This window comes from Cygnus olor, chromosome 5, assembly GCF_009769625.2.
Source record: "Cygnus olor isolate bCygOlo1 chromosome 5, bCygOlo1.pri.v2, whole genome shotgun sequence".
NCBI lineage: Eukaryota > Metazoa > Chordata > Aves > Anseriformes > Anatidae > Cygnus > Cygnus olor.
The window spans coordinates 65,512,436-65,525,077 of record NC_049173.1 but is presented as its reverse complement, the minus strand read 5'-3'; the positions used below and the strand labels follow the sequence as shown (position 1 = coordinate 65,525,077).

The following is a 12,642-nucleotide window of genomic DNA, read 5'->3' as shown; positions in this document are numbered from 1 at the left end:
CCTTCCCCAGTTAATGTAGTGGCGTGGCCCTAGGCAGATTTTCAGCTCCACACACAGAATACAGGCACCAAGGTTGCGATTCTGGAAAATCTATTCAAACACCAACTTCCCCTGAAGGCGTCTACATTTTTATTTGAAAATTTCCTAGCATTTTATGCTTGCACATGTTCAGAGCTGACCCAATCTCAATGGGACTGAGTAGTTCTAGTTTTAATCTAAATGGAATCCAAAAATGAGATGCAGCACTCAATACAATACTTGCATTCAGAGAAGGCCCAAGAAACCTTAACTGACTTGACAGACAAAATGCAGTCATGTCTGTCAATTTCCTTAAACACAGCTTGTAGATGAGGGAAGCAGGGGATGAAACTACTTGCTTTGGTGAGGAAATGCACACCTAACTCAGGCTGCAGGTTGTGCAGGGTAGCAGTATCTTCACTTGGGGCTGTTTTGCACACAAAATAACAGCAGAGTCTTGTATAAAAACTCAGCAGTAACTTTCCATTGAAACAGACATGACGTTAGTTCTGGTCCCTCTTCAGAATATTTCAGTATTCTAGCACCCTTTAATAGTTTAAAATACAGGGGTAAGCTTTAGAGGAGGTTCCGAAGATATATTCTTCCCTCAAAAACTTTTCCACCTTTTCAACATAACCACCAGTTATGCTCCTTCTTCTGCTCTTTTTCCCTCTTTCAGTTAATGTGGAATTATTTTATATATAAAGGTGCAACTGCAGCTTGGAAGTGAACAATGCCCTGCCAACAACACTAAAAAAACTTTATCACCTTAAATTCATATTGCAGGTTACAGTACTCTTCTAAAGAGGAGAAATGACTCCCGTGGGTGCAGAAAGGCATTGAAATCCATGTCTTTCACTTTCTAGGTGATTAACAATGAAGAAATTGAGGCAGCTAGACCATCACCTTTTTATTGTACTGCAATATATGACTGCAAGTCTACTTGCTCTTCAGGACAAAACCCATAAAATTTGCGACAAAACTTGGGACAAAAGCTGGAAGTGCATATGGTGGGGCTTAAGACTGTGGATCCAAAGCAGATATACTTCTTTCCAGCTCTGAGTAATAGTGCTGGGATTGAAGAATGGCATTAAAACTCACCCTGTCCTTAGTGCTCCCTGTTGATTAGGCAGCTCTGCTTGGTAGTTTCAGCTTTACAAACAGACTAAAGATCAAACACCTGCTTCTGGATTCATTCCAGTAATTCAGTGGCTAAAAACGTTGATCTGTAACACTTTAGATGCCTATAGTTTTGACTGGTTCCAAGTTCTGCACTGAAGCTCCTGCATTAAAGGATCACAACAAAAACAAGTTTATAAAAAATTGATGTAAAATCTTCCTAAATGCAGTTATTTTTTGAAATGGGCAGTTTAATTTTGATAATTTTAACATTTCACTAACATTTTCTTAAATTTTAAATAACAAAACTACCCTGAAGAAAATTGCATTATAACCAGCTGAAAAATCCTCCCTAAGGAGCTCAACATAGCAATATTAAAGCAAAGGCATGCTTTGCCATTTTGAGTCAAATACAAAATTTTCCTGACCTGCTGCTGTTAATCATTTTGAGCATATGCTTACATGTCCGTTTCTGCCAACCCACTTTCAGCTGTCACCAGCCTCCACAGAAAATAATAAACACCGAGTACACCCACAAGGAAGTAACTGAGAATGGCTTAGATGCATAGAGAGGTCTGGAAGTTCTGAGAACATAAAACCATACAGCCTTCCTAGCTTTTTTCATATATGTCATACTTTGGCCCAACAACAACATACAGTGTTGAATTTCAGGTGCAAATTTTATTGTGGATCATAACAAAAGTTTCAGAAGAAAAAACAAAGGAAAAATCAGCAGTGGAGTGTCACTTACTTACAGAGTACGTAAAAGAGATTCTGTGAAAGCTACTAACTCTGGAGTTGAAAACAACAGCTTAATTTAAACTAAGCATTATTTTCAGATACACACCTTAAGAAGTGAATTTTGCAAATATTGTTTTTTCTTGAATTTGATCTTAAGATTTGGAAGCAAATATTTAAATGACACATTGCTGCTGTGTAGCACTGAACTATTAAACAGAAAAAAAATTCATTATTACTAAAAGAAATAGGCACACAGAAAATATTGTCAAAATACGTTAACATTAGCCCTACTAAATGTCAAATGACTCAAAAAATCTTTGGAATATCTGTGGTTGTTGAGGTATGCAAAATTTTTTGGAATTTTCATGTTACTATCTCAATTTTTCCTGTGATACAATAAAAATCATACTTAAAACTAATTATAACTTCCTACAGTTGATTTCGTCTGCCTTTACTTGTACTTTAAAGAGAAAATCCACATTCATTCACATAGTAAAATGGCAAAGGTAACACTACAGAAAATCCTGCAAGAGGTCTTTCAAGGCACTGTTCTCTTTTTGGGTGTGTGGCATACACACAGGCCATGCATGGTGGCTGTTATGCTGGGAAGACAAGAACAACATAACCTAGACCTAAAGCTAGTATATAGTGTATTAAATATCATAGGTATCTTTCTCTAATGAAATGAAACTCATCACTTCTAAAAGCCATTCTGCTTTACAATATCGTGAATTGCAGTAAGGTATCTGCAAAATTAAGCTAAGATAGGAATTTAAAAACATACTTCATGAAAATGAGTACGGAAAAAGGTCAACCAGGTATCATTTATGTCAATCAATATAGTTTGCCTGAATGCAAACCATTCCCAAATACTGTAACCCTCTGTATAAAGAGAAAGGAACAAATGCTCGCTTCATCTAATAGCACTGATTTACGTGCCAACAAGCAACTTGGTCCACTGTCAACAGAAATAGATGAGGACCTTATCCAGCACTTGCTGGTCCACTTGAGCTCCTTAACTATGTAGCTGCAAGAGCTACTGCTCCCCCTGTAATAGGGAAATATCTACTGACTAAGAGATGTGAAGAACTACATATCCTGCAGTCAGCTCATTCAATAGGAGACTCAGTGAGTCCATACTTCATCAGAAACACAGAGCACTACAATTGGGCCTGATGTGTGTGTCTCAGGTAAAATCATGCAAGGATTTCTTTGATACCTTCTTCTAGGGCCTGTTCTTTATGGCAAATAAAAGCCAGTCAGCTTAGAAAGAAACATGGAAGGAGCTGATCTTAAGATATTAGGATTTTAGATAATTATTTTGACATCTTTTTGATATACTCTAAGAATCTGTAGCTCCTCTCTGAAAAACTAATTTCTGTGTGGTTGACAGAGTATAAAAGAATCCATCAATAGGGAGTTGTTGCCCGTCTCTAAACACAAAACAAACCCGGCTACCATACTACTGCGATGGCAAATAGATGGATTAGAAGTAAGGGAAGCACAGAAAAATGTTCTTTTGGCAGTTTCATAATGCCCCATGAACAGAAATGTTTACTGTCTTTCAGTTCCTCACATCAGGCTAACAACTTCCTGGTTTTCAAGGGTCTCAGCAACCTGTGGGCCTTCAGATGACAGAACACTACAGACACAATGGCCAGGTGCATGAGACCCAGATACCACCATGAGATCTTAAAGGCAGCCCAAAGTGCTGAGATAGCACCCTCAAGATCAGTGGCTTCCTCTGGAGTCAGAGAAACAGGCTTCTCCAGGTGACTGTTCATATCTTACATGGGGTAAATCCATCGATTTGGATCTATTTAAGCATTTAAAGTCATTATAAATAAGACCAGGATTGACCTAAAACTTAAACAACTTCTATCCTAACATAAATTGTGAAGGCAATTCTGTAGTCATTTGTACATTGACATACATACTGTGTAATGAGAATACAAGCATCATAGGTGTGAGCAGAATTTGGCCCAACTAATGTAACATTTTAGTTCCCTGCAGGAAGGCGCTGGCCTACACTGATTGCTGAAGAGCCAACTACCTACAGTAGTATTCTATATTTCTATAATATTCTGTATCAAAGCAATAAATATTAGATATAATCTGTATATTAGATTTCATATTTATTTGATAGCTATTTAAATCTATACTGTCAAAATATAAGCAGTGAGCCACTCCTACCTGGCAGCATACACTATTTGTGTGAATGTGTTAAAACTATCACATGGGCCTATATTTACACAGGGCACTCTTGATTATATAGCACTTATAATTTACGTAAATTCTTACTATAGGACAGATATTTGTGTAGAGGTTGGATGTTGTTTAAATGTTTCCATGATTCTGCATAATTGCATTTCAGCATGAGCATTTCACAATTCTGTGTCAGTTTTAAGTTTTTTACAGGTGGAAAATTGAGTCTAAGAGACTTCAAAATCTCCAATACTGTTACACCAATATAACACAAAAACACATGTTTTCAAGTCCAAGCGAAAAACAGTTTCACTGTTCCTAACCTTTTTCTTTTGCATACACAAATCTCCTCTTTAAAGAAAGTGCACTCCTGGAAACCAGGACAATCAAAATATTTTGGCATTGCTAAGACTTTAAAGAGTGTTGTTTCAGCTGAGGAGGATCTGCAGAAAAAAACATCATACATTTGTTAATGAACTACTACAATTACTATAATCTAAGTCTGCAAATGGAAAACTTACATGTCAGACATTGAAATAAGCTGAAATTGCTGCTGGTATACATGAGAAGCTCCATCTCATTTTGCTCAAAAAATACTTGGTTAACTCCTATTGTGCAGCTTCTCAGAAAGATCAGTAATATTAAAGATATAAAGCAAACGTTCATTTTGACAAAGGTCCAGTTATTTACCTATCATAAAAGGCAAATAATCATTTTCTGTACCTCTAACTTCAGAAACTCAGTTAAAAAAACATAGGGGTAAACAAATATTTTAATGAAAATATTTAGAAGGTACGTGACAGTAAGATATCAACTTCTGAGTTCAGAGAATATCCTGATATTATCCTTTGAATTAAGTAATGACTTTTCTTTGCAAAAGTTGGTATTTCCTTATTGAGATTTATTTATTTACAGAAAAATTTCTGTAGCCCTCCAGCAGAAGTCAATATCATCTTGATATTTAACATAGTTGATGTTCACCGAAGACAGAATGTAATTGCTTCTCTTCCCTTTATGCTAATGTTGCACTGGAAAGCACTAATTAAAAATAGAAGCCCTAAAAACTGAAAAATATGTTATGCTTTGTATAATAAGTAACATACAGCTGTTACATACTGTTCTTGCCAGCACTACATTTCTTCAGACCAACAGTCTTAAGAGCTGACAGACTTCCTTTCCCTTTCACCTATACCAGTTTTGCCATAATTGGATGGCTATTCAAAAGTCTCTCTCCTGCACTAAGCAGTCCAAAGACTTCTAAACAGTAGGCCAATAATTTCTGCCTAAGGATTTTTTTCCTTACTCTGTAACCCACGATCCCAAGAATCTTTGATTGCATTGAAACGCTTCTATTAGAAAGGTATCTAAAACTAACATCAAGACTTCTAACAAATGATTAATTTACTCCTCAGCTTATACCAGTGCGTGTTTTAATGATTTATACTCATGCCAGGCAGTCTCTACAGATTCTTCATGGAAACATAACTGGTGCTTGACAGCAGTCTAAGGGAAGAATCAATTCCCATTTGTCTTTTATGTCTGTTAAAAATAAAACTAAAACCAAACAGGTAACAGCTTACATTTGGTCATGATTAGAAAAAAATATTCTTTATAGCCATATAAAATGACCAAAAAATCTTACACTGTAACAGAATCTTTGCAGATGGGAGTAGTTTTGACCTAAAAACAGTGCTTTTATATCTGAAAGGCTACAGGAATGTTTCTGGAAAATATATATTATTCTTTATGTTGGACATTAAGCAGCAAAATACATTAATCATAAATTCAATCAAAGGAACAGATTCTAAATCTTATTTAGCAATAAATTTAGATTTAAAACCTGGGAATCCTGTGTTCCAACAATTAAAAGAAAAACAAGTCATTCTTTTACTTTCTAATACTATGCTAATAATACAAATAATATAGGGAAACTGTATTATACAGGTGTGCTATCCTGAAATGCGTACTTTAGGAAAAAAAAAAAGAGAGGAAGAGAAGGATCTCTTCCTTGAACAAAACTAAGTGAACAAGCTGCAAAGTGTATTTGGTGGAATGTTCAATACATATTTAAAGCAGAGTATCACATTATAGTAAGCCTGAAAGAATAAGTAGCAACTTCAGTTTGTACCCATAAAATTCAAACCTAACTAAATAAATTAATCAGATTAAGTGCTTGAGAAAGTCTGTTCTTTTTAGCTGTGATGTGAACAGTATTTTACTGTTTCTCCCCATGCATATGTCTCATAATTAGAATGCAACCATCTTACCATGGAGAGTAAATATCCTTCCCCTCCCCAGATTAGAAAAGATATATGTAAAAACGTTAAAATAGATGCTTCATACAGAAACTTCCTATGTTTGACTTCAAAGTCTAACCTGAACTAAAGTTACTAAATCTTCTTTCATTGCTGTTCCACCTATTACAAAACAGTGTAATGATGCAGTTAGTATTGAGACATGGATTCTCTGAGAAGATAACCAAGTACCTTCCTTGAAACTTCTTTTCATAATTTGTATTAGTTTTACACAGCCTTAGCTTTAAACCTGCTATGAAAATAGATGTGTGAGAATAGTCAATTAAAGATTCTTCAGATAAATGGTTTAACTCCTTTTAGGACAAAGATGCAGAGAAATACTGATGAAAAATATGCTAGTTATGACGCTTTCTTTGTTAAGACTCCTTTACGTCCCAAATTAATTCTTCACTCCACGTTCCTGTATTTGGTAAACAAGTTGTATAGTACTCTTAGTGTAGACTTCAAGTCACAATTTACAATATCTAGAAAAAAGACAAGGAAAAAACTATTAGTAACTTTATAAGCCAAAACATTTTCAGAAGAAGTGCCCCTTCTCTATTTCCTCTCTTTGCTCAGATTCATATCCATAAACATTAGAATCACAAAGATAGTAAAAAAGAGTAGAAATATAAGCAAATAACATGTAAACTGTCAACTCAAAAATAATTTTCTCAACCACTTTCAGTTAGGGAAATAAACGGCTAATGCTCATGATGTAGAAATGCAACCAAATTGTAAAGGCCCATGAGACAACTTTTACATAGTATCACATATACTGACCACTGAATCTTCGGTTAGTTGTAGCCAAAAAGTAACAACCTCAAAAATAAATAAATAAATAAAATAAATAAATAAAATAAAAAAAAAAACAGGCAAGAACAAATTGAACTTTTCTGTAGGGATTTTGCAGGTCTTGGCCCATACTGGGTTGCAACTTCCTTTATTAGGTCTAATTTTGGCAAGATAATTAGATGCAAGGTTAAAATCTGAAAATTTCCAAAGGATCTAAAAAGCTAGGTATACAAGTGCCCCTTGAAGACTTTTCTGAAAATGCTTTAGGTTAGCTGATGTACATGGCTGAATCAGTTGTTAGACACTCAACATCTAAAGTAAATTATTTATGTGAAACAAAAAGCTAATGAATACCTGCTGTTTCCAAGGGAAGTTGTTGAGAAAGTCAATATTATTTCACAAGAAATCTATAAAACAAACTGACATGTACTACTATAGCAGTCTACATTAGTGCTTCAAGGGATATTCAATCTCAAATAGGAACTTAGAATTGCCCATCAGAAAGGCCCCATCTCTTTCTGTTGACTGTATAGGAACTCAATCTCCTAACTTTGGTCCTTGGAATTGGCCATGAAGGCAGAGGGCAGATGGTGTGCATACTCCCACTGTTCTCAAAGCCTCCGAGTAAACCTAGTAAATTGTGTATGTAATCACCAGGTGGTTTTGTCGGTTTTGCCATTATATTTATCTATACTGATGCTTTTCACAGATTGCAAAGGGGTTGTACTTTGAACAATACATCCAGTCACAGCTATGCATGGTGTCCTAAAGTATGCTAACTGAAGGGCTAAAGATATTAGCAACATGGCACACTGACACCTATGGACAAAGTGAAAACAATCAAACCTAGATTTAATGATTAAATTATGCATGAAACAATGGTTTTGTGACTCTTAATAAACCAGATCAAAAATGCTTACTATAAAATGAAGAGAAAATGTTAAAAGCTACAGGAAGGGCATGTTGCCCCACAACATTGTGTTACACTCTGTATGTAACACTGTATATATCTCAGGAAGTTTCCTCTGTGATGCCAACAGCAAGCTGCATAACACCTTCATTTACTAATACAGAACTTCAAATGAATGAAGAGAAATTGACAGGTATTTGCCAAGTCACCATAAAATTCCACCACCACAACAGAATTCCACAGAAAGGTCCACACTAAAAAGCAGTGTGCTCACAGAGGAAGATGAGTTATTTCCATTGCTAATTGTGTTTGACTAACATAAAACATTTTACTGGTTGAAATTTTCAAAAAGAGAAACTTAAGTTTGGCTTTGATGTACATGTTTCAAGAAGTAATCTGAAAAAGCTCAAATTGCAAAGGAATTTGTTATAGACTCAGTAGATTAATGTTCTGGCAATTTTTAAAGTAAAAGGTCATGGAAAGCTTTTTAAAACCCTTTCAATTATATTGCAAACAAGCCAAATAAACTGTTGACCCCATAAAAATCATTGGTTTTCATACTCATTTACTTAACCACATTCTTTTTTCCACTAAATATGTTTTTCATATTCTGAAGCACTTTTCAGCATTTTTTTTCCTCAAGAACCTCAAAGAAACAGTGTAGGAATTTAAAGAGTATTTAGTATACACTTCTGGGGTAAGATCCTTTTCAATACTCTTTTGCTCACTGGAAATTTTAAGTGTGGGCATTGTGCCCAATGTAACAACACATAAAACAGATGTGTTTTTCCATTCACATTGGGCAGGAAGTTTCATATTAAGTATTTCAGTAATTGCACAAGAAATGTCTTAAATATGCTGAAATATCCTTATGGCTTGATTTATACTGGAAAAATTAGCCGTCCCCTAGAGCAATAAATACCTGAAAAATTAAATGCCATAAGAATTTTAAACCTCCATGGGGAGTAAGGGATCACAAGTACTCTCTGTTTTACTTGGATCCCCAGATTTCACTATTTCCCCCTTCTCTTTTTGACTTTTTCAAACATAAAAATTTGTGAGACAGTCACCACTGGTGTAGTTAAGCATGATTGTGGATAAGAGTTCAAGCAATCAATAGAAGTGAAAAAATAGGCTGAGTAAGTCCAGATTAAATGCACAAGCAGCATAGGCTTACTCCTGAGACAATTTTTGTGTGCGCGTGCCTACTGCTGTTAAGATGGAACACATACAGTGAATCAAGAGTCTTATATCCAGCCTGAAAAGTTGGATTTAAACCTTGCATTTATATGACTGAGGAGGAGTGGAATCCTGGTCCTGCTAATGTCAGCAACAAAACCTTCACTGAAGACATGCTTTACTTTCAGTTTCTAGCTCTAAATCTGATTTAAAATATGCATGATTAGGTCCTGCACTCAAAGACAGTTAAATGAACATTTGAAATTTTTCTTCCACAACATCTACATCTTTTAAGAAAATCTTGTAAGTTACACTGGAATACTTGAAGTTTAGTATAAAGATGTGGGACAGGGGAAAATGGAGCAATTGGAGCAATTCATATTTGCAAGTGACACCGTTCACAATTACGTTCTTCTTCTTTCATTGGATATCTGAATACTACTGCATGTGTTTGGTCAAGCAAATCTTACCCTGGTCACTCAAGAAATCAAGCCTAGCAACATTTGAACAAGTGTATCTATCAGTCACATAAAATGCAGCACTACCTGAGCACTTCAAAATGCATCTTGCCTCTCTCTCTTGTATTACCATTTTAACCTTAATTTATTCATATCACAACCTCATGAGAAAAGGTCTGGATCCAACTCAAAGTTTTAGAGAGATACCACGAAAAGTAGAATAGATACCTTCTGGTCTTGGCTTTGGTTTTTCCAATCCACTATCTTGCATTAGCTCAAATGCAAAGGATACATTGAGGACCTAGTAATGTAATATAAGAAGTCATTATGATGATCTATAAACAGTATACTATAAATGGTCCAAAAAAAAAAAAAAGATGCTTGGGAGGGGAAAAAAATAAAAATCAGGGCTCCATATATCAATCCAGACAATCCATTGTTTTTTTTTGTTTGTTTGTTTCTTCCTGTGTGGTGATGGTGGTTTCAAAAATACAGAAATAATTGAAAAATAACATCTGAACTAATATTTCACATAGAAAAAAAAAAAAAAAAAAACTTAAAAATAAGAATAACCCAACTCCCCCAAGTTTAAAAATTAGAACGTGGTGGCTCATGTAGTGCTTGTCTTGAACAGACATTGGAATTGCTTGGATAGCAACAGACACTGCAGTAACGGTTGGTCTTAAAATGATGCATAGTACATATATGCCTTCATGCTTCCAAAAAACATTAAACCTTTGAAATGTCAAATTCTTTGATTTTTAGACTCAAAAAATCAGTTCTGTCATCAATTCAAGTGTGTAATTCTTTACACAATTAATGGACAGTAAGTCTGGCTCAATGACAGCATCACACAATGGTTGCCAAAATTAGTTAATATTTGCTAGACACACCATCATTAATATAATTTTCCCTTTTATTCTGAATAAGCATTAACACAGAGATCTGAAAAATGCTTGGAAATGGTTACAAGTATAGCCCTCTTCTGATTTCAGCTATTTACATGAGGCCTATGCAGGAAAGTTTGTATTGTCCTTGTACTACTAGACATTTTTTTTTTCCTGTTAAAAACAAAGAAATAAAGAAATATAATTACCTTCTGTTCAAAACTATCAGGAGTCAAGAAAAAGCTGTGGAGAGGAACAAAATAGCCTTCTAGGAGACCCATTAGCAGGACTAAATACACACCATCTGCAAACTGTAGAAAAGATATTTCTCAATATATTTTCTGAATACACATGCAGAATAAAGTTCCTGGAGAGAGCAGTGGTCAGTGGCTTTGATCTATGCCTTTGCTTTTCATTCTGCTGGTTCCAGGCTATCAGAAAAGACACCTCTCAAGCTATCAAATGGAACGCACTCCCTGTGCAGAAGGAAGCAGAATGAAGGTGCAATCTCATGACCACACAGAAATTCAGTTTGTTGAAGGAAATAAAGGAACAAAGAATCATCATCTATGTTTCGCAAGTTTGTGTGAATCTAATTTTCAGTGTATGCAATTACATATAGAAGATAACTAATTGATATGATACATGTTCATATCAATCTAAAAATTAGTAACATCTCTAAGACTTTGTTAAAGACATCTCACTCTTAACCTTGTAGCATCAGGTCTATCAGTGCACTGAGATATTCTCATAATCAAAAAAAAAAAGCACCCTTTAAAAAAAAAAAAGATGGAGAGCAACATTTTGTTCAGTCAGATAATGACAGGACAAGGGGGAATGGTTTTAAACAAGAGGGGTGATTTAGATTAGAGGTTAGGAGGAAATTCTTCACCCAGAGGGTGGTGAGGCACTGGAACAAGTTGCTCAGAGAAGCTGTGGATGCCCCATCGCTGGAGGGGTTCAAGGCCAGGTTGGATGGGGGCCTGGACAACCTGATTTATTGGGTGGCATCCCTGCCCATGGCAGGGGGGGATGGAACTAGATGACCTTTAAGGTCCCTTCCAACATGAGTCATTCTGTGATTCGATAATTAGTGATGGACTTGGTGGTGTTATGCTGACAGTTGAACTTTATGATCTCAAGTGTCTTTTCCAACCTAAATGATTCTATGATTTGGCCTTCCTGAGGTAGCTCATTTTCTCTCAACTGATAGAAATAGTCTCTCATCTTAGAGAATGTTGCTTCGGATACACACTTAAGGTGTTTCTCAGCACAGTTAAATAATACATTTTTTTTTCCAAAAATAAACAATGCAATATGCAGGCACAGTGACATCTTTCTGAAAGCCCTTACACATTCTTTCCATCTAAATCTCAATTTTACCTTTGAAAAATCTCTATCAGAATGATAGCTATTCAAATTAACCCTGTTCATAATAACATGAAACATGACATAAAATAAACCCTGTCTTGAAAACACCATTTTTTCTGATAGTGTGGATAGCATCCTTCCTGTCTGACCTTGTAATTTTCTTATGGTAACTGCTGCAATTGTTCATATAGGAATTTTTTAAAACCACAGAATAAATTTTTTCTTTTAGCTTCTTTCCACCCAATTTAGCAGCTTAGAACAAGAAAGCAGACTGTGTACCACATTATTTCTGTGGTGCAATCAAGCCTGCAGACCAGCTGTACAGCTGCCTATACACTTGAGCAGCTTTAGTCTCAAGGATGTATCTCACTAAATAGTCATTGCAATCCTATGGGATTACTGGCTTGTGTAAAGGTAGGCAGGAAACAACTGTTCAGCTTGAAATTGTATCAAACCAAGCAGACAGAGCCTGACCAAAACAAGCACAGGTTCTCCTAACAGCACTTACCAGCACCCAAGAGGTAGCATCTGCTAAATAATTTTTATGCTAATGAAAGTAAAAAACCGCTCTAAGAGAAATTTAGCTGCCATTATGATTTCTATGCTTAATTGTTGAGGGTTTTACTCATATGAACATATTTAAAATTGAAGGGCTTCCCAGTGAA

General features: G+C 35.5%; 1 protein-coding gene across 2 annotated transcripts in view; it reads right to left on the bottom strand.

Annotated features, from left to right (window-relative positions):
- Nucleotides 1–1,798: 1,798 nt before the first annotated feature.
- Nucleotides 1,799–12,642, bottom strand: part of PARVA (parvin alpha) — a 67,773-nt gene continuing 56,929 nt past the window's right edge. Inside the window, exons 11-14 of one of the 2 annotated variants that reach the window (XR_005820446.1) lie at nucleotides 10,816–10,917; nucleotides 9,948–10,020; nucleotides 6,610–6,862; nucleotides 1,799–6,479 (exon numbers count right to left, since the gene is read on the bottom strand). Coding sequence is in view for 1 of the 2 variants with exons in the window: in XM_040559361.1 (XP_040415295.1) it covers nucleotides 6,786–6,862; nucleotides 9,948–10,020; nucleotides 10,816–10,917 (252 nt within the window). In the remaining variant the exon portion in view is untranslated. Of the gene's footprint in view, nucleotides 6,863–9,947; nucleotides 10,021–10,815; nucleotides 10,918–12,642 lie in introns of both variants that reach the window. The other variant, XM_040559361.1, reaches the window with a different exon arrangement.